This window comes from Lepidothrix coronata, unplaced genomic scaffold, assembly GCF_001604755.1.
Source record: "Lepidothrix coronata isolate B3197 unplaced genomic scaffold, Lepidothrix_coronata-1.0 Scaffold193, whole genome shotgun sequence".
Taxonomy (NCBI): domain Eukaryota; kingdom Metazoa; phylum Chordata; class Aves; order Passeriformes; family Pipridae; genus Lepidothrix; species Lepidothrix coronata.
Genome location: NW_016690373.1, coordinates 78,321 through 102,262, shown reverse-complemented (window position 1 = coordinate 102,262; position 23,942 = coordinate 78,321). Strand labels below are relative to the sequence as shown.

The 23,942-nt window shown below is 39.6% G+C and overlaps 1 protein-coding gene across 6 annotated transcripts in view; it reads right to left on the bottom strand.

Annotated features, from left to right (window-relative positions):
• Positions 1-23,942, bottom strand: part of ATP8A2 (ATPase phospholipid transporting 8A2) — a 325,416-nt gene that overhangs the window by 226,719 nt on the left and 74,755 nt on the right. For all 6 annotated transcript variants that reach the window (XM_017831596.1, XM_017831595.1, XM_017831597.1 and 3 more), the window contains 7 exons: positions 22,862-22,944; positions 21,176-21,225; positions 18,998-19,067; positions 17,177-17,261; positions 15,795-15,934; positions 12,401-12,539; positions 4,875-4,939 (listed from right to left, as the gene is read on the bottom strand). In XM_017831596.1, coding sequence (XP_017687085.1) covers positions 4,875-4,939; positions 12,401-12,539; positions 15,795-15,934; positions 17,177-17,261; positions 18,998-19,067; positions 21,176-21,225; positions 22,862-22,944 — 632 coding nt within the window. The remainder of the gene's footprint in view (positions 1-4,874; positions 4,940-12,400; positions 12,540-15,794; positions 15,935-17,176; positions 17,262-18,997; positions 19,068-21,175; positions 21,226-22,861; positions 22,945-23,942) is intronic.

Genomic DNA, 23,942 nt, shown 5'->3' with positions numbered 1-23,942 from the left:
CCTTCACATATGTGAAGATCATTAGCAGTTTTAAGAGAAATAGGGTTTGTTCCAAGTCATTTTCTTCTAACATACGAGAACTCTTATAAACAAGACAGCAAATTTTAGATGGAATTCAGGGAACACACACTCTTCCTCTCCATTTCTATGTAATATGATCTATTCTGTCCTATAGCATGGACAAGGCATTAACCCCCTAAATACCTGTAGCTTAAATCTGCAAGATCTTTTCTGGCTTTTGTCAGAAATCACCACTCATAAAACAAGATATGAAAGTAAAAGTAACTTTGAAAATAGTGTGTTTGCTTTTTTAAAAGCTTCCCCCACTCCCAAAATTTCAGCTATGGAAAGAAGAGTTATTTAGTAACCTTCTCTTAGGACTCCTAAAGGTCCTTGCATTCCTTCAGGTCCAAGTACCTCCACTTCATCCACATCAACTATCACAGTGCCAGAAAACACCAAGAGAAAAAACAGCCACAGATAAGGGAGAACAGCCATTAATGAATTCTGAAAAGCAAAAGCAGGATGAAACAAAAATACCAGCCCAACTCATTCACCACTCACAGCTCAAACCTATTAGTATTACTTCCTGAAAAAATGGTAATCTAATACTTAAGTTACACAGTCCTGTGTGTATTTAAACCTACAGGTCCGGGTAACACCTATATTCTTTCATTTCTAATTCTACACAGCACACTCAAATCAAAGCAGCTTTTCACACTAAGAGCTGTATATTTTCCACATCCATACAACTAACTTTCTATGCAGATTAGCAAGTACCTGGAGTTATGAAAGATCCTATTTGTTCCTCAAAAACAAACAAGAAAAACACTAAACCCCTTCTACCTAACATTTTTGAAGACTTATCTGACTACTAGACACTGTTCCTTATGTAACCACTTACTGGCTTGATAGCTATTTCTAGATTAAGAAAAATAGAAATTTGACCAATAAGAAAATCTTGGTACAATAGAGAAATGTATTCTTTTCCTAATTAGCTTCCTTGGCAAATCCCCAGTGTCCACAGAAGAGCTGATTACTATTCCAGGCTGACTGGTAACTACTGAAGTAACTTACTAGCCGCAAGTCACTAGAGGACCACAGCAGATGCTTCTCTGAAGGAGAGCTGATGCTTGGCTAAAACTGAGCTTGCCTGCACTGATCAGTTTTCCATGGTCAAAGCATGTGGGCAGATGATACTGAGAGAGACAAAAATCCCAGTTTCCTCCCTAGTGCAACACACAAGATGTAACCTTCAAAGCATCTACAAGGTATTAGTAGTACACAGCTTGTTCTCATCTTCGCAGCCATATCTGCATCCCTTATTATCTTTTAGTATGACTGAAGTACACATGATACCAATGCTTTGGAGCATTTGGAGTACTAGGTAACTCTGGTTTTAGTCTGAAAAGCTGACAATAACTTTACCCCCATTTTTTGGAAGTAATCAGCATGACATCACTGATAAGGTACAGATGTCCTCTCTCCTGCAAAAGAACCAGGATCCCAAAAGCAACAGAAGCCAACTTCTGCTTATACCTTTAGTCATATCTGATTAACAGACACCAGCATTGAGGGTTCTTACACTGGAGTGTCAATTTGCTGTGGGTTACACATCCGTGTATAACGCCAGATGATGACTGTCAGTCCAGGCACATGAGTTCTGCAGAACACACTCACTGTGCAGCTCCATTTACATCAACAAAACTACTTTATAGCAAAATACTACCTACAGGTTCAGAACTGTGTCCCTCCAGTGTTGCCCTTCCACTACTATTAAATACAACCCCATGCGATAAGGAATTGATACAGCTCCCAGCTCTTCTTTCTACAAGACTGATGGGGAGGAACACACCCAACATTCCTTGGCTGTAATATCCAGTAGACGGGGTCTCTCTGAATCACCCGATTTCCCTTCTTCAGCTACCCCTCTCACTTCTCTCACAACTCAAATTCTAAGAGATGCCAATGAAAGAAATTTTTCCAGGTTAAGAGCTGCACAGTAAGACTTTAAGGTGTTCCAATTTAATTAAGCAGAAATTGAGTCCAAGAATTACAGTCAAAGTAAATCTAGTGCTCAAAATATTCTCATTTCAAAAACCTTTATTAGGAAAAGAAAAAAACAAGTGAGTATATGTATGCATCCAGTTAAGTCTATAAGGGATAGACATTTGCAGATTATTATGCTAAGTTTCTAGAATTCGGCTGAATCAAGCTAGGGATTAGTCTTTTCTATTCCCAGGAGTTCCCTGAAGAGAACAGAAATGATTGATTTTTCTCCTGAAGCGCATGACTTCGAAAAAATTTAGCTCTCAAAACCAAGGCAAAGACAGTTGTTCGATCACATCTCACCAGCTATTGCATGCCAAGGAGCAGAAGTGGGGGGGAAAAGTCACACAGGGACTGCACAAAGGGGTAAGTGTATCAATATTTAAAGGCTCTAAGCTCAACCTGGATCTTGTAAAAACTCATTTTTAGTATTAATGGATTTCAGAGGTGGAATATATTAAATATAATGCTACAGAATTCCAGTGTGAGAATCTTCTAGGGATAGATTTTAAGCTCGGTTGAACAGGAGTCAAAATTTCTGTTACAGGTGTAATACAAAATAAATATTTCTACGGAGATCCCACACTGAAAAATTGGCAGAAAGTAGCTAGAGACATCTTAGAATTAAAAGAACTAGCAGCAGTTATCAACAAATCACAAGTCTCCTATTCAGACTTACAAAAAATTCAATTCTACATTCAGAAGGGTAACAAGAGTACTTTGGTGAATAACATATTTACTTTAGTTTGAAAACAATACTGATTTAATACAAAGCATTTCTGATGAACCAGTTTAGAAGCTCCACAAGTTTGTGCTCATGTTTTTGAGAACATACGCTATCTGAGCTAAAGCAGCAGTCACCTGCAATATTAGGTATGTCTTCATGGTGTATCATGTAATCATCCATTTTCTTCACTTAAAAGACCATCGACTATATAACAATAAGGGGTTTTTTTCTCCTCATCTGACGTGTCATGGTTCTCAATTTTTTTTTTCATAGAATCATAGAAGGGTTACAGTTGTAAGAGACCTTAAAGATCATCATCTAGTTCCAATCACCCTGCTACAGGCAGGGACACTTTCCATAACACCAGGTTGCTCAAAGCCCCATTCAGCCTGGTCTCGAACACCTCCAGGGATGGGGCATCCACAGTTTTTCTGGGCAACCTCTTCCAGTGTCACACCACCCTAGTAAAAGAATTTCTTCCTAATACCTAATCTAAACCTACCCTCTTAAAGCATAAGGCCATCCTCCCTTGTCCTATCACTCAATACCCTTGTAAGAGGTCCCTCTCTCCAGCCTTCTTGCAGGTCCCCTTTAGATACTGGAAGGTGCTATAAGGTCTCCCCAGAGCCTTCCCTTCTCAAGGCTGAACAGCCCAAACCCTCTCAGCCTGTCTTCGTAGGAGAGGCACTCCATACCCCAACTTAGTAGCCCTCCTCTGGACTCACTCCAACACGATCACATGTTGGGAGCCCACAGTGCCCCACAGGCACTCCAAGTGGGGTCTCATGAGAGCAGAGTAGAGGGGAAGAATCACCTCCCTTAACCTGCTAGCTGTGATTCTTTTCATGCAGTCCAGGATGCAGTTGGTTTTCTGGGCTGCAGCCACATATTGCTGGGTGATACTGAGCTTTTTGTCTAAACACCCCCAAGTCTTTCTCCTCAGGGCTGCTCTCAACCCATTCTCCTCCCAGCCTCTACTTGTGCTTGGGACTGCATCAGCCCAGGTGCAGGACCTTGTACTCAGTCTTACTGAACTTCACCAAGTTCACACAGGCCCACCTCTCAAGCCTGTGCAGGTCCCTCAGGATGGCACCCCCTCTCTCTCCAGTGTAGCAACTGTACCACACAGCTTGGTGTCATCAAACTTGCCAAGGGTCAAGTTCATGTTCTGAAAGCTTTCTTTATTTATGTTTACTGATAAATTTCCAATACTCTTTACAGCCAGATTCTGTAACCAAACATTTCTACACATTAAATTATTGGAATCATATCAAGGCAACTGGAAAACAACACTTATCAGGTGGTAACTTTGCCACAATAGTATGACTCACTTCCACCAGATTTGCAGGTATCCAGTAACTCGTTTGACACTCAGATGCAGGCTTTCCATCTCCCATGCAGTCAAGCACAATGAACTGCCAACTCTAAATGCAACTATAGTCAGATGCTGCCTATTATAGATCCTTTCATCTGTTCTACAAATACCTCTAATAGAAATCAAAGTGGTATCAAATGCTGATATTGACATTGAAACACACAGAACAGGAAAAGATCTTCTGGGAAGATTCATGTACAAGTGTATGATTTTTCTAGTTAATTTTTACACATGGCTATCATTTATCGGCAATTTTTGATTTAAGGTTTTAAAAGCTACTGTATATAGGCAAGCTCACAATGTAGTTTGCTCAAGCCTCGGTTTGGTTACAGCTGTTTCATACAATACTGAAGATAGCTTATTACATTGAAATTACTTATTTAGCTTATTTTTTGTTTTTTCTTTCTTCAAACGTGTTACTTCTATATCCATACCTTAAAGCCTAATTATATTCCTGCTGGCATGCTACATGTTTTTCCAGTTTGCACCAGAAGTAAACCCATGAACCTCATAGGTTTCTTGTTCTGAGACTTCAGTTTGATTTCTACAGCTTGTGACTGAAGACCTCAGGAGTACATTTTGCACAACACACCTGTGCATTAATTGTTTATCTTGCTATCCTAAGGGTAAGCAGGAGAAATTCAGTGAGAAAGCTCAACAACTTTCCATCTCGTTACTAACACCTCCTTCTGTCATGACTTATACCAGAATTTGCTTACTTACATCTAGTGATTCTTCATTGACCAGGATGAGAGACATACTCTGTGAAATGAGTCTGCAAGAGTACCCTGCAAGAGAGAAAAAAAAAAACAACACACAAGGATTTATTTTTTGGAAGACTATCTAAGGTTGAGCTCAACCTTGAGATAAGCATCTATAGATCAGATGACAATTTACTTTTTGAGCAGTTACTCCTATCAGACAGACTGCTGGAAACACTGGTGCATAGGACACACACCAAAACGACAGTTTTACTAGCAACACAGACTGAGTTTTATCTGCACTTTCAAATACATCACTTGAGATATTTTAATTAAAGAAAGCACCATGTGAACTAGATGAATCAAATACAGCCTACAGCTCTACAGCAAAAGTTATTTTATTTTTTCATCTACATTGGAGGCAGAATTGCCTTCCACGCACTACAGGAACAGATCTGAATGCACAGTTGCAACTGTGCCAGATGACCAGAAGTGCACACATGGATTAGTTGGTGCCACCCAGTCCCCTTAGCCCACACTTGGGCTTACATAAGCATTTTTTACTCTGGAGAGTTCAGTGCGGAAGGTTCTGAGCATCATTAAAAACTACAGATCAATGACATACACAGAGGCCCTACTAAGTCCTATAGGAACCAGGTAACTGTAGTAGCTTATTCTTAGTGTAGGACTGGGACACGAAAGAACAAGAAAGAGCAAGTTGCCATAGTCTGGAGCAGCAGTCAGAAGGCAGTTCTGCACAACTGCCGGGACACCAAAACGGAAAATGAAAATTCTCAAGACAAAAAAAAACAAAACAAAACAAAACAAAACCAAACCTCTCTTACATCTATAAAACTATAAGCATTTGCAGAATAAACAGTTTAATTCCCACTCATATTAATGGCAAGAGGCAAATGCAAACTTGTATCAGACAATCTCACTGCTTTATCCTAAAAGCTCACTTGCACATACAAGTTCACTTGGGGTTGACAGTCACATATACTTAATAAAACAGCAGAGGATGAATTTATTTGAAGCACACGCCTTTTATTGCTCATCTAAATTACACAGTAAAAAGAAATACAATAGAATTGTTTTGTATTTCTACTGTGTTTTTGTATAGAAATTAATTACAGCAAGTTTAAGAAATTGCTGTCAAATAAAATGATATCTTAGGAAGTCTCTTTTCTCGTACGGAGATTGGAGGCTATTGCACTGTAAGAGTAATGTCCCAGTGAGGAACCACTGCAAGGCTGACTGATTCAAAAGCATAACAGTATAGTCAATGTAAAAAGATGAAGTGCCTCTTTCCATATCTTACAACAGCAACAGAACAACCGAGGCATGACATTTTCTATGGGATTCTTGGTTCCTTAGGAAGGTCATACTGGCTCATCAATTGCAATGCAAATAATTTCCTCAGGCTACAAAGTTTTTATAATTGGGCTAGTTTTGTAGGCATAATCCTGGGTTAACATGCCTGCATGAGTGACTTCTGTCAAGAAAGCAAATCCCTTGTTTTCCTTTGTGGAAGACATGCTTACATCACACAGCCAGGCACTCTCAGGCAGCAGGTTTGATTACCTGCATAAGCTTAGTTTGTCCTCCATTTTCACAGCTGTGTAGACTATGAATATCAAGTGCAACCTTGCAAATACATTTTCATCTTAGTTGTGTTAACAAGCCAAGGTTTACTTTCTGCTTCAGAGAACAATACAGAATGACATTGAACTCATACACACCTGTTGGGAAAAGGATGAAATATATTCTAATGAAATGCAGCCTATAGCATGAAAGCTTTGCAGACAGCCTCTGATTCTGCCTGGGAACAAGTCTTAGGGGGTAGTACAGAATTGAGCAACAAACCTCCAGCAGGTATAGACAAAACACTGACTTTTTTCTCAAGTCAGTTTGCCATTTTTAAAAGTTAGTCCCAGGCTGAAAACTCACTTCCTTATTTTTATTGAGAAGAAAAAGAGAGTAGTACAAATTTAGGCACTTCCTTCCATACCAGGGTTATTCTTTCCCCAGGCAATGGCAACAGTCTTGTACAGTAGCGTGTTATAAACTCAGCATAACTAATTCAAAAAGATTTTCCAGTAGTGTTTGATTAGAATAGCAGCTGCAATAGCAAGCTGTAATTTCTAAACCACTGCTTCACTTTAGTAGTATGGCCAGTCTTCGCGAGCAAAGATTTGGGAAAGGTCATTAACCCTTCGAGCCTGCGCAGTGGATTTTTTAGGTGAGACCCAGTGTGCTTGGACAGTGAGCTTGGACAGTGGCAGTGAGGGTCTCAGAACGTAGGTTTGTTTAGAGTGACCTTCTCTTAGATGGATTGCCTCACAGGGCTGACGAGCTCCATCTGCCCGGGGGCTGGGAATCGAACCCGGGTCGCAGCAGTGAGAGTGCTGCACCCTAACCACTAGACCACCAGGGGCCTCTACTGCTTCACTTTACCTCTTTCAAAATGAGCAAGATGCCATTCTACAAGTCAAGCAGGAAGGAAAAAAAAGATACTGTGGAAAACAGAGTTGCTCTGCTGTGCATCTTGGAAGTCATGGATTCAGAAGAACTTACCCTGCAATTGAGGCTATTTTGCATCTTTCTATCACATTAAAACAGGAAGACCAAAATCGGAATAGGAGAATGTAAGCCAAGTCTAACAAGGGTTTATAGAAGATCTACACATTATATACAATTCCAGGCTAAGATGATATTAAAATCTAGCACTAGTATAAAGCAAAGTGGCTGGCAACTGTGAGACTACCAGTAATAATCTTAGACATTTGCAGTAATATTTTAAAGTTTTATAATAGCTTTATAATAGTTATTACTGGCAATACTAATACAGCAAGCAAAAATACATTCTCTAACGTATGTACATAGTTTCCTCAATCCTTCTGAGTAGAGTAAGATCAGCTGCTGGTTCCAAGCCAGATATAAAATGTCAGTTCACACCTGCAAGTTGATATCTAGCTCAGTAATTTAAAAGTCTGATTAAGAGTCCACAAAGCAGATGAATCAGGTACTTCTGGGACTTACTTCAAGTGTCCTGGGAGAAAGACTGCTTTAACCAGAGTTCAGGATCATAGCCTACAGGCACATTCGTACTGCAGGCATACAGAATCCAGCATCTGAGGCAAGAATGATTATCCTTTGTGTTCAGAGAGGGTACATATGACCTGCTCAAACTTGCATAGGGATATAGGCAAGTGTGCTGGCATTGCTTCAGTTTCCTCAACTGAAAAATAGCTCATCAAGAAGTGTTCTCACCTCTGAACTGGAAAGATATGGGTCTGATGGATGTACTGTTAGATAAGTAAGGAATTGGCTGGACACCTGCATTCAAAGAGTTGCAGTCAATGGTTCAACACCCATGGAGTTACACTCAGTGGTGCAACACACAAATGAAAACCAGTAATGAGCACTGTTCCTCAGGGGTCAGTTCTGGGACTGATACCACTCAGTATCTTCTCCAGTGACATGCTATGGGATCAAGTTCACTCTGAGCAAGTCTTCAGACAAGACAGAGCTGGATTGTGCAGTTGATACACTCGAGGGAAGCGATGCCACCAGGAGGCACTTGGATTGGCTTGAGCAGTAGGCCTATGAGAACCTAATGAAGCTCCACAAGTGCAAGGCAAGTGCAAGGTCCTGCACTTTGCTGCAGCAATCCCAAATATCAATCAGGGTAGACTTGGGGATGAATGGATTGAAAGCAGCCCTACTGAGAAGTACCTGGGGATACTGAGTAATGAAAAATTGAACACGAGACCCCACCTGTAGTATTGCATCCAGCCCTGGGGATCCCAGCACAAGACAGACATGGACCTGTTAGTGTGGGTGCAGAGGAGGGCCACAAAAACTATCAAAAGGCTAGAACATCTCTCCTATGAAAACAGGCTGAGAGTTGGGGTTGTTCAGCCTGGAGAAGAAAAGGCTCTGGGAAGACCTTTCAATACATAAAGAGAGCTTATACAAAAGACTGAGTATGACTTTTCACCAAGGCCTGTAGTGGCCAGGCGAAAGCCAATCATTTGAAACTGAAAGAGTTTCAGACTGCACATGAGGAAGACATTTTTTATGATGGGGTGGTGAGACTGGAACAGATTGCCCAGACAAGTTGTGGATGCCCCATCCCTGCAAGTGTTTGAGACCAGGCTAGACAGAGCTTTAAGCAACCTGATCTAGTTAAACATGTTCCTGACCAGAGCAGGAGGATTGGACTAGGTATTCAAAAGGTCCCTTCCAACCCCAAACCCTTCTGTGATTTTCAGGCAGTGCTCACAGCTATGAATGCACACACTAGGTAAGAGCACTCAGCTCAACTGTAGAGACTGATTCATTGTTCAGGGGAGGGATACCGTTGAGAAAATACTGTATTCCCATTCCCAGAAAACAATTCTGTTCCTAAAGAAGTTAATGACTGCAAATAGAGCAGTTCTGATTAAGTCTGCTGAGCACCAGGATGGTAGTAAACAGAAATCTGTCATGGGTGTTTTTGTCTCACTGAAAGACAATGAAGATCCAGAGTCTGCAGACTGATTGAAGAAAAAGGATGAAGCTACAAGAACACTTAACCCTTCTAGGAGTTGTTAGCAGGTCATGCTCAAAGATGTTTCTGAACCTGGAACTCCCATTTTCTAGAGGTAGAGAGTTCAAATGGTTGATCAGCATTAAAGCTTATAATGAACACCCTCCTCACCTGCAAAATTATTGATTGGGACATGGCTGAGTAGAAAGCATACAGTCACCCCACAATAAGGTCAACTACTACTTTCCAGAGAAGTCAAAAATGCAATCAGGAGATAGACATATGCAAATTCTGAAAAACAAAGAATCAAGAGGAAGCTGGAAGAACAAAGTACTCCAGCTCCTTGATACACCTGCCAAGAGCTCAAATATACCTCAATACACACACACATCCATACAGCAAGCAAGACTCCATAAGGATAGCCTCCACACACAATGAGAAAGTGAAAATACTTTTTACTCCCCAGATAGCATATTTACACCTGAAAAATAGTGCACATGTGGGTTGTGTTTTTTAAGTTCGATGTTTATTACTGTCTTTTAATGAGTTACATACAAAAACTGGAAGGCTGCCACATATTTATACTTTCAAGTTAACTTGAACATGAAGCTAATCAGAGTTTTAGTACCAAACTGTACATTAAACAAAGTGATAATTTAGAAGTTTTAATAGAGATGCTTATTCTCCTCAGGTTACTATAATAAAAGAAACAACAAACTAACAGTTTTAAAGAGAAGCTAGAAATTTGTCTCCTTCACAGCCATCAGAAAAAGCTCATTTACTTGTGTTCAAGCTACCTGCTGTTGGTTAATATAGCAACTTATTTGAGGTACTTATGCCAAAATCTGTAGATACCTTTTTTCAGTAGTCAAAAGATGATGCTTCCCTCCTCTCATTGACTACTGCTTGTAAAGAAAGCAAAATCTGCATATAGTGATTGAAACCGATAATTAGCTTTTAAATCAATTGTCTACTTAAGCCATCTACCTTATTTCTTCTACAACTGTAACAGTTAATTTCATCTCTTGGTACCAACTTCAACATACAAAGACTTATGAAAGTTGATCTGGTTTTGAGAAGTTCACAAAAATTCTGTTCAGTCAAACAGACTACATTCTGAAATTTCACTAAGCCAACCAAAACAGAAAAAAAAGGAAAAAAGAAAACAAAACAAACCAGATAAAAAAATTAAAATGCCTGAAATTTTGTTAAAGGTAATTTAAGTTCAGTTACAGAGCATCAATATTAAGAGAATCTTGAAGTCAACATGAGCTTGAGAAAGCAACGTATGCTGTTAATGTTCCCCTTAACCTACACCTAACCAGACTAATTGGCAAATCTGAATGCAACTGTGGAACCTTAGCAGCATAGGTTGCCTCTTGTTAAAGGAGACATTTCTTTAGCCTTCTTGAGCTCATCTTGACTTCAAGACTCTCTATTTATATGAATAAGGGGACAACTTAAGCTTTTTACATTTAGAACTGCATGCAGACAGGTCTGGGAGTATTTCAGGCTACTCCTGGCAGAACTGTGATGGTCTGTAACTGAACCTACTTATGTGAGATGTCAGATCACCACAGAGTGCTATTTTGTCTTCTGGGCAGACTTACTATGACAGGGAGAAAAGTCATCAAAAAGAATGCAAGAGCATCATGGTATTATATTGCCAAAGATGCTAGTTTTGGGAGGTATGGGATGGCATGGTAGGGGGTGTGCTTACATCGGGATATGTTCCTTTCCCAAGCCTTTATTACTGAGTTAAGACCTGAGTAGCCACTCCCTAGGAGACTACTAGCATTGCATGAAGCATAATGGCAGCATAGGCACAGCTCAGAAATTTTAACCATGGTTGCATTTTGTGATGGTACAAGGTATTGCTACCCAGGTTACCCACCTTCTCAGCATCCCCACGGAGAAAAGGGCTTGAAAGATTTGAGTTTTGAGTGTTTACTAGACCTACTCATGTGGCATATCCAATGCAAGACTAGCATGGTAGCAGAAGTGCTAGAGAGCACAGCACCTAATTGCAATAGGATGGAAATTACAATGTGAACCTCCAGTTCAGTCCACCCTTACAGTAAAATCTTAGTATTGGATAGGTGTTGGGAATATTAACCATTATCAGACACATTTATGACCTAAGAAGAAATGTAATGTTTAAGGGCTGCTTCTAATAACAAACCTAAACTTACAAATGCTTAAAACTCTCCAGTTTCATGCTGCAAAAACAGGTAACCAGATAAACACCTATGTCTTAATTAGGTTACCACTGTACTCCATCAGTACAGAAGCACACTTGTCTAATAAACACTTGAATTTGTACTTTCTTTTCACATCATTGCACATTGGGGGTTTTTTGCATTACAAAGGGCGTAGCCTGTAAGCCAGGATGCATCAAGGTTGAGACAAAGATATCTGGATTATACCTCAATAAAACAACCCATACTGATCTCCATACACACACACACTCAGTAGCGAGCACCAGCAGCAACACACTTCCGCTAACAATCACAACGTACTAACAGATGTACCATCGGGGGCAATTATTCAAGCTTCCACCCTCTTTCACAGACACAGTTTGCAAGAACCTGTAATCTACACACTTTGCATTACCATATTTCTCATCATATCCCAAACTCTATTAAAGCCTACAAAAGGCAGTCAGTAAGAAAAAAGAAACTCTAAACCAGTTTCATACAATGCACAGAATATCGGAAACATTAGTCTGGTCAGGCTGTTCGGTTTCCATCAGAAAGCAGTTACATATATTCACTCAATAAAAGAACTGCACCTAATCAAGAGTAGAAATGTCCCTTTTGCCTTAAAAACCAAAACATCTGAATACAGCCCAACATTCATAGTGAAGATTTCACTAAAAACCCCCTTCTCCAAAGTCATGCCCTGCTACAGAGGAACCATCCTATATGAAGCAGGCCTGATTTTGTTTAAAATCCCACATAGCATGTAACCTGCTATGTATCAGACAAATTCAGAGTAACCAGAAGGATGGATACCTATATTGAGAGCTGTTTCCTGTTTGTCACCCGTCAAAATCCATATCTTAATTTCTGCCTTTATTAGTGTGGCTATTGTTTCTGGAACACCTGCTTGCAGGCGGTCTTCAATGGCTGTAGCTCCAAGAAGCAGCAAATCCTGAAGAAAAAAAAAAAAAAAAAAAGAATTTGAGAGATTGTTTTCTGAAGATAAACCTCTGTGTGGAACACACTCAAAACAGAATTAAGACAGCATGTTGCCTCTCGTTAATACTGCATTTTGACAAGCAATTTATACTACAGTAAATTTCTGGTGTGGCTATTCTACTTCCTCTGCACACAATTCACATTTCAAGAGGTACAGAATGGAACAGAGTGTTTCTGATCAGAAAGATGGCAACATTTCAAGAATAATTAATTGAAGTTTTAAAACTCAAAGCTAACCTATGGATGAACGTATATACTGGAGCATTCACTAATCACCATAGCAACATGATGAGCAGTCACAGTTTATGTATTTAAGCTCACAAAACAAGTCATTTGGCATCACATCATTTAAACTAATTTCTGTCCATAAAATGTACATACAGACTGGATACAATCACTAAAAGCAAAAATTATTGCAACTATTTATGGATATAATCACTACATTTAAGTAATACAAGTGGTATGAACATTAATCAATCCAAGTATCTCTAGTCAATGTACAGATGTCTGCCAGAAAAACATGCTTCATATAATGAATTTAAAACTACAGAGTTTGCCATATTCTTATGCAATTCTACAGTAATTTCTTGAAGAGATATGGCTACCTTAGAGAAAAAAAAGTGAGGCAGAAAAAACAGCTAAGAAATAAATCTTGTCAAATGGTACAGTCTACTCAAATTTTACCTTTAAAAGCATATTAATGATTCCTTAGACATGCAAAGATCTTCAATCTAACATAAATTGATATAAATTGAGCTTAGGTATACTATATCACTTCCGTAGTTATACAGAAAAAGTAACAGTTTCTATTCTTGGTAGAGACTAAAATTATTCAACAGAAATGAAGACAGATGAAGTGAACAGAAGTAGTTAGGAAAGTTACTGTTGTTCAGCCTGGAGATGATGAGGCTCCAGGGTGACCTTATTGTGGCCTTTCTATATAAAAAGTGGGCTTATACGAAATATGGAGAAAGACAGCTGAAGTGGCAGGATAAGAGGTGATGCTTCTAAACTGAAAAAGATGAGGTTGGTGAGACACTGAATAGGTTGCGAAGAGAAGAGGTGGAGGACCCATTCTTGGAAGTGTTCCAGGCCAGACTGGGTAGAGATTTGAGGAATCTGGTTTACTGAAATGTGTTCCTGTCCATGAGGGGGGGGTTAGAACTAGATGATCTTGAAAGGCCCCTTTGAACCCAAACCCTTCTATGATACCACGAAGAGGGCATTAAAGCAGCTTCTGCTTGTATGAATCTACGGATGCCTAAAGAACAGAAGAGCAAATTATTATTCATAGAGGTGTGTAAGTTGGTATTAGTTGCAGGTCTTGATAAAGCTTCATTTTTGTTATGAGATATTCAGCTGGTAAAGATAGCAGAATCAGCTCATACAAGTTCTCATGCTTTAGTACCCTATAGCCTCCCAATGAAACATTAAGCCCTACAAATGCTCTCAATATTGCTACAAATGGAATCCAAGTGTGCAATTGTAGATTGTCTTTTTTTCCCCAAAACAGTTAAACATGACAGCACAGGGATCAGCATGGCTGAGCTACCTGAGCAGGGGAGTTAACTACTGCGCTCACCAAAGCCCTCTCAACTAGCGGACAACTGGGGAAGGAAGCCAGTTCAAATTGGTCTCTTCATGTGCACTTGTACTATGATCCAGCCATTTCAACACTCAAACTGACAAAGTAGCTCTCTTGCACTCAATTTGAGCTCTTAGATGAAAAAAAAAAAAAAAAAAACAAACATCAGCCTGTTAAAATACATTGTATTTTACGTCACAGCCACAAGCCAGTTTATCTGGAAATACCCTGTTCCTTGGCATGAGCAGCAAGCAAGCAATAACAGGAAAGGCATACAGTGGATAGTTCTTGCCAATATGGTACCAAGTCCAAAGCTCCAATTCTAAAACCCATGTGTGGGTTCCCCTTTTTTCAAGATACTGAATTGTGAAAAAAGGCAGAAGGTAGATGACCAAAAATGATCTAAGGTTAGAGAACACACTTTAAAGTTAAGTTAAAGCCATGTTCATGTTTCACCTCAGTGACAACAGAGGAATACAAGAGCACAGCGCAAGAAGCAGAACACTGAAAGGAGCTACCCAGAATTAAGGATTAGAAAGCCACTGTTACTGACACACTGTAACGCAAAAGAAGATTTTTAGGCATTACTTTGAAAACAAAGACAATCGTCAGCTCTTGCTGAAAGAGTTCTTGGAGCTTTTCTGTTACCCTGTGACAGTTAACTCCCATCCTAGTCTCAGCCTCCTCACAGATGTCCCATCCCTGGAAGTATTCAAGGCCAGTTTGGATTGAACTCTGAGCAACCTGGTCTAGTGAAAGGTGTCCCTGCCCATCACAGGAGGTTGGAACTCAATGACCTTTAAGGTCCCTTCCAAACCAGGCCATTCTATGATTCTGCCCCAATAAAAAAGAGTGCTCCAGAACTTAAACAGCATTTTTAATATTAATTTTAAAATAAATTGAAGTTCAAAGCATGCTTTAAAGAAACCACTAAATAAAATGAGAGTGAAATACCTGGAGCAAGGGGAAAGAGCGTGAACACCTGTAGGTGAGGAGTGCGACTACCAGCATTTCAGAAAGCAGCAAGACCAACAAGGCTCGGGGAAACACTGGCCCCTAGTGTTGGCACTTTAACATTTAATTCTGTGTGGGATCAGCGTTTCAAATTGCTTCTCCAATACCTACCTTTCCCTTCCAAAATTAAAGGCTCTGCAATTTTCATGGAGTGCAGTTTATCCACCTTTTTTCAGTCCGTGCAACTACAGGCTTTGGTAAGGACTTCATTGTGCCTACAATGAAGCCTTCAGAACACCTGAACTGTGACTGCTGTATGAAAAGCAGTGCATTTCTTCATATACTAGTACATGGGAATTTGGTGCAACACAACGATTTTTATACATTAGCTTTATCAAGTTACAAAAATCTTACACAAAAAAGGAAGATAAAAAAAATGTGTGTGAAAAGCTTTTATAAGTAGAAATTACTTTTTTTATCCATAAGTTTGTCTCAGACTTACAAATTAAAACTTGAGAGATCTATGGACTGAACAGGCTGCCATCTAAGAACATCTTTTCAGTTTCTCATCTACTAAATTAACAGTTTACTTTATTGTATAAAGCCCAAATTCCACTGAAAAATACACATCTAAGGAAACCTGCATCCAATCAAAGAAGTATGTTTCACCTTTTCAATGATCTCGTAGCACTCCTCCAACTTCTGAGTTCTGTCTTTCAGAACTGTACTGGATTCATTGTAGACATTCAACCACTCTCTGTAAGACTTCTCTGATAGATCTGCATAAGCAATGCACAATGTCCTCAGACCTACGAAACATAAGGCAGCCATTACCCACAGTAAAATTACACTGAGTATCAGTAAATCATTAATGCCCTAATGAACACTAAATTCCAACCCCCTCACTGGAACAACAGGAGCTATTAACACAGACTGCTAAACTCTGGATTCCACAAAATCTCCCTCGACATTTTTAAAGCACTTACATTTCCACAAATGTAAACCAAAAGTCTGGCTCATTTCATTACTAATGTTGGTGCAAATCAAGAGTCTAATGGGTAAAAACTTAGATGTCCCCAGTCCCTGATTTTCACTATTGCAATCTAGCCATACTTGACCAACAAAAGTGTCATCTTTAACCTTCTAAGTGAGCATGAAAACAAGTCTTGCTTTCATGTATTTTTAAGATCAAATTAAAAAACTGGCTACATACTGTGATTGGAGATGTTAATTTGTCAAACATACCACATCATCCATTTTTTTTTAGCAAGACCGATTTCTCCTTCAGTGTATAAATCTAACTCACATTAATAATGGGAGTTAGACATGTATGATATAGTGAATAGGGCCCGTGAAGTATGAAAATCAATTTATTACACCACTGACAAAAATTTACATAGAGAAGTAATAATTTTTTTTCCTAGCATGAATCAAGCAGAAATGCGCGTGTGCCATTAAATACAAAAACTTCTTTACTGGGAACGTGGGAGTCTGCAAAAAATATATATTTAAAAGCTGAATGATGTTTTCAGATTTAGGAAGAAAACCACTGGTTCATGGTTTTACTACAGCACAAGTATCTTAAGCTATTGCAGCAGAGGGAACAAAGCCAAGTGCTTCCCTGTGAACAGAGGTGTTACATCAGCCAAAGGCCGTACAGACCATTTCAGGTCATCTTTGATGTCTTGGTCTACAAGGCTTCCCAGCATGTTCAGATTATCACTCTGCTTCGTAAAGTCAGGGACTTTGGCATTCAACTTTTACAACTCTAACTCCAGTGCAGTTGAGTTATTCTGGGCAATACAACTTATACCCTTTCATCATGGACACAGAGAACACCATCTTTTCCACTTCCCTACTGAAATCACACACAAGCAGGGCAAAAACCTCTCTAGTCTTAAAGTCATCTTACAGTTTTTAAATTGCTGATTACACACTTCTTGATTTATCTTCATAATCATCTTATTTGACACTGCTTATCTTAGACAATGTAGAAGATGCTGCAAGTAATTTGATAAAACTGAATTCTCAGTGCATGTTGTTTCTCTTACCTTCTGTTGCGAAGTATTCAAGATGGCACAGTGTTTGCTCCATATACTGGGAATCTTTTGAAAGCCTCTCAAAAATTACATTATCCTATTAAAACCAAATTCATTACAACAGAGTAAGTCTACATATGAAGTTTCCATTTGTGTATTTACAAGCTCAAGTGAAGCAACCTTCATGGACTTGCTAATATCAAAACCAAGACTATATTTAAAAGTAATACATTTGGGTTTTAGAGATTCTGATTTGATTAAGCATTTAGGTTGTGCCCAGTGCCAGGAATACTGCATCCACTTTAAAAAATGAAGACAGAAGTACACTCTGCCCTTCTCCCCTCTTTCCATAAAAAGGTCACCATTATTGGGCAGTACAAAACATTTCTCTCTAAGTTATAAGACAATCTATTGATTTCAGAGAGTAACCGTCTGGTCTTAAGTTCAGTACATACTGTACTCGCATGCAGAAGAAGAGTTTCCCTCAATCCTTTCTAGAAAAGATTCCCATTGATGTTAAAAATTAAGAGGCAGAAACACTGATCTCATTCTACTGCAAAATTCTCTCAGAAGCAACCTTCCTCCTGCAACAGCTTTCTTCATCACTAAATCAAAGGACAATTGAAAAGGCTAAAAGCTGCAATCAAAATACAGCAGCATCATATCTAGAGTCTCTAGATTTTATTCTGCAACTACCAAAACAAGTTGTTACAAACATGTAAAATACAGAAACCCTACTTTTACTCATACATATGCTCTTAAGCTAAGTAAACAGGCCTACATCTAGCATTGATTAGAGACAGGCATACAAACCAACTTACTATGGAAGCGACAGGACAGAGAATGACTACCAGAATGTGCAAAAGTTAATGCAAAACAGGCAGTTAACTTACATCTCAGATGAGGGGCAGATGCAGCAGACAAACCACCAGATTACACTAATCACTGCAACACTTTTGCTCTGTTAGTACATCTAGGGCTGCTCATATGGAAGACAATATGAAATTTTGTACTACAAACTCTCCTGTTCTCCATCCCTTCCAGTGCCACACTCCAAAAAACAGTGTGAATTCAGGCATAGCGTGAACAACGAGCAGTTGCAAGTCTGTGTGGTCCTACTAGACATGCAACTGTAAATTACTGCACAATGGTAGTGGTCTTAACACACTTTCATCACTCCAGCATGAAGCCAGCATATCTTTATCAAATCAGGGGAGGTAAACTGAAGCAACAGAGCAACACAGCCAGACCTATATGTCAAGACAAATTCAAGTAAACTAGATCCTTAGAGGTCAAAAATACTTTTTCCCTGTTGAAAAAAAGCCAGGTCCATAATTTTCCACTGACATTAGAATGACTCTCTGGCTGTGGACAATGCTAGTTTTGCAGACTTTGTACTGTGGTGGGTTATTGCTCTTGTCAGTGGAGACAGAAGCACAACATGGAGCAAGTCATGATGACAAACAGCAGGTGCAGAGGTGCAAGACCAACAGCCAACCACTTGAGAACAGATTTTAATATTATAAATTCAGACAACAGCATTTAGTCCAGCTCCTAAACTCCCACAGCAGAGCTGGGTGAACTCTTGACTTTGCTGAAGTAAAGGGTACTGCTCCCATTAGTTTCAGGATTTTAACTGGGCAGTAGAAAGCCTAGCAATCTTCCTGCCTGCAAAAGGAGTCAGAGGAAGAATGACAGCTCTCTTAAATCACTTGGCCTTAAACAGAAAGCTAACAGGTATTATGTATGAGACATGAAATGCCAGCATCAGCCACAGCTGTTGAAACAATAACTGGTACTGTTAATTCTCCATTAGGCAGCATAATTACTTACAGCCCCTTTGCAGTAGAGACGTAGTTGTCCTGCTGGAGTTCGAACAATCACTGACATTCTCTTCCTGTTGCTAGTGAAAAAAAAATATTTGCTTTCATTAGTCAAAGCGATCAAGAGTAATTCCTGTTGTAGCCAGTGAATTTTCTCACATGTGTTCAGTGCATCTGAGATACGATGCGATGTAAGAGTAGTAACTTAAGATCACACAACCCTTGACAGCAAGGAGAGAAACACTAAACTGCCCATTTCCAGCTTCAGCCCTATGGCTCCTGCTGCCAAGCACTTAACCAGAACACAGACTTACACTCAAATGTAAGCAAGAAAAAGGCAAGATAGGATAAAATGCTCTGGCAAAAATGGGAGCCACATTTACTTTCAACTTTTTCTTATTCCTCTAGCAAAATTGTTTTGGGAACTCACTCTGGAAACAGAATCATTAAGGCTGGATGTATCTATTATATGTGTAACAGACATTGAAACAACCATCCACTGTCAAGGGCAGTTATTTAACTTCCTAACTCAAAAGAAAGCAGAAACATCATAGAATGGAATTATGGTATAGACCAGTTCTTGGCCTCCCCACAGGTTTTTTATATAGGTCTACTCAGACCTATATAGCTGCAATTACATAGAAGGAAGCCAAACATCCTGAGCAAGGCTGCTTATCAAGACAGTCAAGCCTGGCATGTATCTTAAAAATAACATAAAGGTGGACAGTAGCATACTGTACATAGACATTTAACATAGGAACATAGGCAAGGATAGGGTTTTCTTAAAGATAATTTTTTGGCATTTTACTTAGTAATCTCTCCTTTAAAAGATGCACTAGAAAAAACACAACACAACTTGTAAGAGGCAGACACAAGCAAATCAACTCTCATCAAGGGAACCCTAGGAACGTGTGGTTTTGTATAAACATTTGCCTTAGCAAAAGGACAATTTTTTTGCCAATGTGAACAAACAGATCAGAGCATAGAGCAATCCTCCTTCTCCTCTTGAAGTTGCTCTGGGAGATCTAGTCTCTTTTCAGAGGTCAAGAGCAACGTGTAAGTACGCAAGCTCTTGGCACGTATCATAAGATAAAACAATCCCTTCTGAGACTTTCTAAAGAGGGGGTAGAAGGGCAGCAATTAGCTGTGGCCAGAATTCCTGCAACGTGCTAATGACACTGGGAAACTTCCATATGCTTCTTGAAATCTCATTGTAGGAACTTCCTTGCTGGTCACGTGGGAAGTTGCTACACGCAGGGGAAAAGTAAGATAGTTTTTTTCTGCTGCAAGCAGGCTACAGCTATTCCTGTTATAGACATCAGGGTACTGTGGTCAGCTTGTCAAAAACCCCCAAAGACTCTTTAGCGCCTTTTTAGATACTTTCCACAAGTAGCTTATGTAGCTACATTATGTAGTAGGAAAGGGCAAAGTAGTCAAGAATAACCTTCAAAGCAAGCCAGCACACAAGAAAAGCTGCCTACCCTAATATCCCCCACCTTTAGTTTTACATAGTCCTTTTCAGCAAGACCAGCCAATTCAAAGACAGCAGAGGACAAGAGTTCAAGGCTTTAAATCCACAGTAAGAGTAGAAAAAGAAAAAACAAAAAACATCAAAAAAGACTGCTGACTAGCACCATCCAAACTGACATAACGTTTATCAACTGAAAAACGAAAATCATCTCCAGTGATTTAGGGATCCAATTCATCAAACAAAGCTTCTTGCTACGCAAGCAATGCCCATCCTAATGGGCCTGACATGCTCGAAGTACTTGCAATGTTTATATTTTCATAGTTGGAGCGGTTGTTAAGAAGGGGCACCTTCAGTTGCAGTTTCCATCTACTCAAAACCAAGTAATTTACAGAAGATCTATAAAAGCGTGATCTCAAAGTATGTTCTTCAAGAAGACAAGTAACACATAAGGATATCCACACGTTACAGCAAAACACTTCCAGAGCAGCAACTTTTCAATAAATCGAGATGCAGTGGCAAGGAAGAGTTTCATGCTCACATGCCAACAGCCATCAGCTCTGTACTCGTCCTACATCAGAAATGAGAAGATGAAGGGGCAGAACAAGAACTAATGAAGTTCTGCTTTTCTACTGCATCAGCTGTATCTTTTTATCTCAATAACACATTTACAAGAATGGTACTCTCATGCTGCATTTAGTATATTAGAGGAAAACTCACCTGGAAAACTCCAGCACATTAAGAATTTCAAAGGTTTTCTCCTTCCCCAGCTACAAAACAAAGCACGTACTATTATAAGTGCAATCCACATTGTGTTCTTACACGTGCAAACATGCAAGCTGGTCAGGTGTCTCTCACACAACCCAGTATAAATAAATATGGCAATGGCTCCCTCTGCTGGTTAAAGTACGCAGAGCCCAATTTAATGAACTACCTTCAACATTCAGTATTGTGGCATCCTTCATTTACTATTGCTACACCATTACAACGGAATCAATATCTTACTCCAAAACTATAGGCATGCTCTGAAACGTAAGCTGCATATTTAGTTCTTAACAGCCATCAACAGGCTGTGAGTGTTTTTTGAAGTTAAAATAAAGATGCTCTCCAGATTTGGTGTTAAAATAACCTTTGACTGAACTCCCTAAGCATTTCTTTTACTTGAATTTACAAGAACATTAATTACATTTTTCGTGGCAAAAAAGGAGAAATTCCTCTTATCACCAACAACTCTCTGCTAGGGTTGAGCATGAAACACCTGAAGAAAGAGCAAGATTTCAAAACACCTGCCATACTTGTTATATAACAGACACAAGGAGTAGTAGGAATTACTGGAGTCTCAAAACTTCAGTAGTATTTGTAGCATGTGGTTAAAGAAAGTGCTGCAGTAAAATCTAATTGTAGTATAGACTTATGTCCTGTCCTACAAGGCACATTTCAATTCAGCAATATCCCCAAGACCAAAAGGCATCTCTGACCCATGTTACATGTGCTGCCACTGACATAGGCAATGAGGAGGGACAGGAACCTCTGGGAGTGACAGCTTTTATTGCTGGCTGTAGACTGACCATGCTCCTAACTTGGTACTGGGAGTATAAAGCTAGGTCAGGTAGGCCTGGCTCTTCCTGCAAAGAAGAGAAGCACCTAGACAGCTCTATATGACTGCTCATCCTAAATTCTTCCCCTTAAATTAAGAAGTAATTTCTGAGAAATTGTTAAAAGTCTGTGACAAGTCCTAGAAGATGTGTTTTAAGTGCTCATCTTGGCAGTGTACCAAGGAATTTGCAAGTGAACACACCCAAGAGGAAGGACAAAAATACATCCATCATTTGTAAAAAGCACCCTACCAGCTGCATCTGTATAAATCTGGAGCCACTTTAGCTTAGACTGCAACTTGAGTCTGAACGTAGCCCATGAGTTTGAGACTGTCTGTGTCAACTGTAACCCATTAACTACACATCCCTGCATATAGAGCTTGTTAAGTAGATACATCCTCTTAAGAAGATGCAGAACATCTTACTCAGAAGAAAAAAAATTCCTTTTAATACAAGAAATGAAACACTTAGAAGAATTGTAACCACTAAACATAATAGTCAGCCAGAGACACGAATTTGCTTCTGAGTGTGAGTGTTCCCATCTGTGCTTCCCAGACAAGGAAAACATTTTTCAGGCACAACTGCTGTTATTTCCCATGTAAGCTTGCAACTTCCTATTGCCCATGCCACACAGAAAGGTAAAAGACTTTGCATCTTCAGATAGATTAAAACCATTTCGCCTCATGTGCAAAAGCCTTTTGCATGTAAGCACCACAAGGACCCTGGAAAGGAGCCCCCACAGGAGCCACACGGGACATGTTTCTGCTCTGCATGAGCTTGGCAGCCTGTGCCGTGCGCATCTACCACTTACCGCATCAATGATAACTGAATGCGGAGTCCGTCCTGTGAAGACATAACCAAGTTTTTTTGCTCCTTTCACTAATGCCCCTTCATCTGCCAAAACAAACAAACAAAAAGCTTAAATTTCATCTGGTACGTAAGAGAGGCCTCCAAACCCCATATTAAATATGTCAGACTGCCAAAACAGAAGTCCCCTTTCCTATACACTGTCCTGTGTACAGTTGCTAGAGTAGCTCTGCACACCCTTACACAAAAAGGTTCAATGCTTAGTTCTACAAAGGCCATGTAATATCAACTACACGAACTTTGTACTCAATCCATATAAAATATCCTGTAACTACTGAAGCATTAAACTCTGTTCTTTGGAGAAGTCATACTTTTCTACAGGAAAAAGGGAAAATACCTGTTCTGAAAGAAGATCAAAGCCTATGTTGTTACTCCAAATTCCTACAATATGCCTTTAATCCATTTTCTGCTGTAAAGGCACTAAGTTCACATGCTATAGAAATACAGCATTGTCTTCTGGAGACTAAAATGAGCAGTGTCATTAGGAGCTCAAATAACAGAGCTGAAACCAGAGCCAACACTTGTACCTCCAGTAGGTACGTAAAGAGCCTCATTAAGGAGCAAGTGCCATTAAGCACAACCACCACACATGTGAATTTAGTGCCCAGTTTAAGCAACCCTAATGTCTCTACAGTACTGTTAGTCTCCTCATGGTTCATCACACTGTCCAGAGCTTCCTTACATGGGCTCTTCACCCTACTTTTCAGACACACTATTAAGACGTAAATGAGAAATGATACTGCTTACTCACTCAAAACACCACTACAGCAATTCCAAAAATATCTTCACTAACAGAGATAAAACTGATGGAGAGCAGGGTCATGCTGTTCTGCATTCTGGCCATGCCTATACTCTTCAATACCTCTGTGTTAACTTAAAGGAGAAAAAAATGTGTCAAGGGCAGGCCTGAATGTGGCCAGGACTTTGCTATTGGTTATACCATGTCATGTATCAGCACTTGGTTGCTCCCTATTTTGCTTTACGCAGATACTACTAGATCAAGAAAGACAGTCTGTACTTATGCC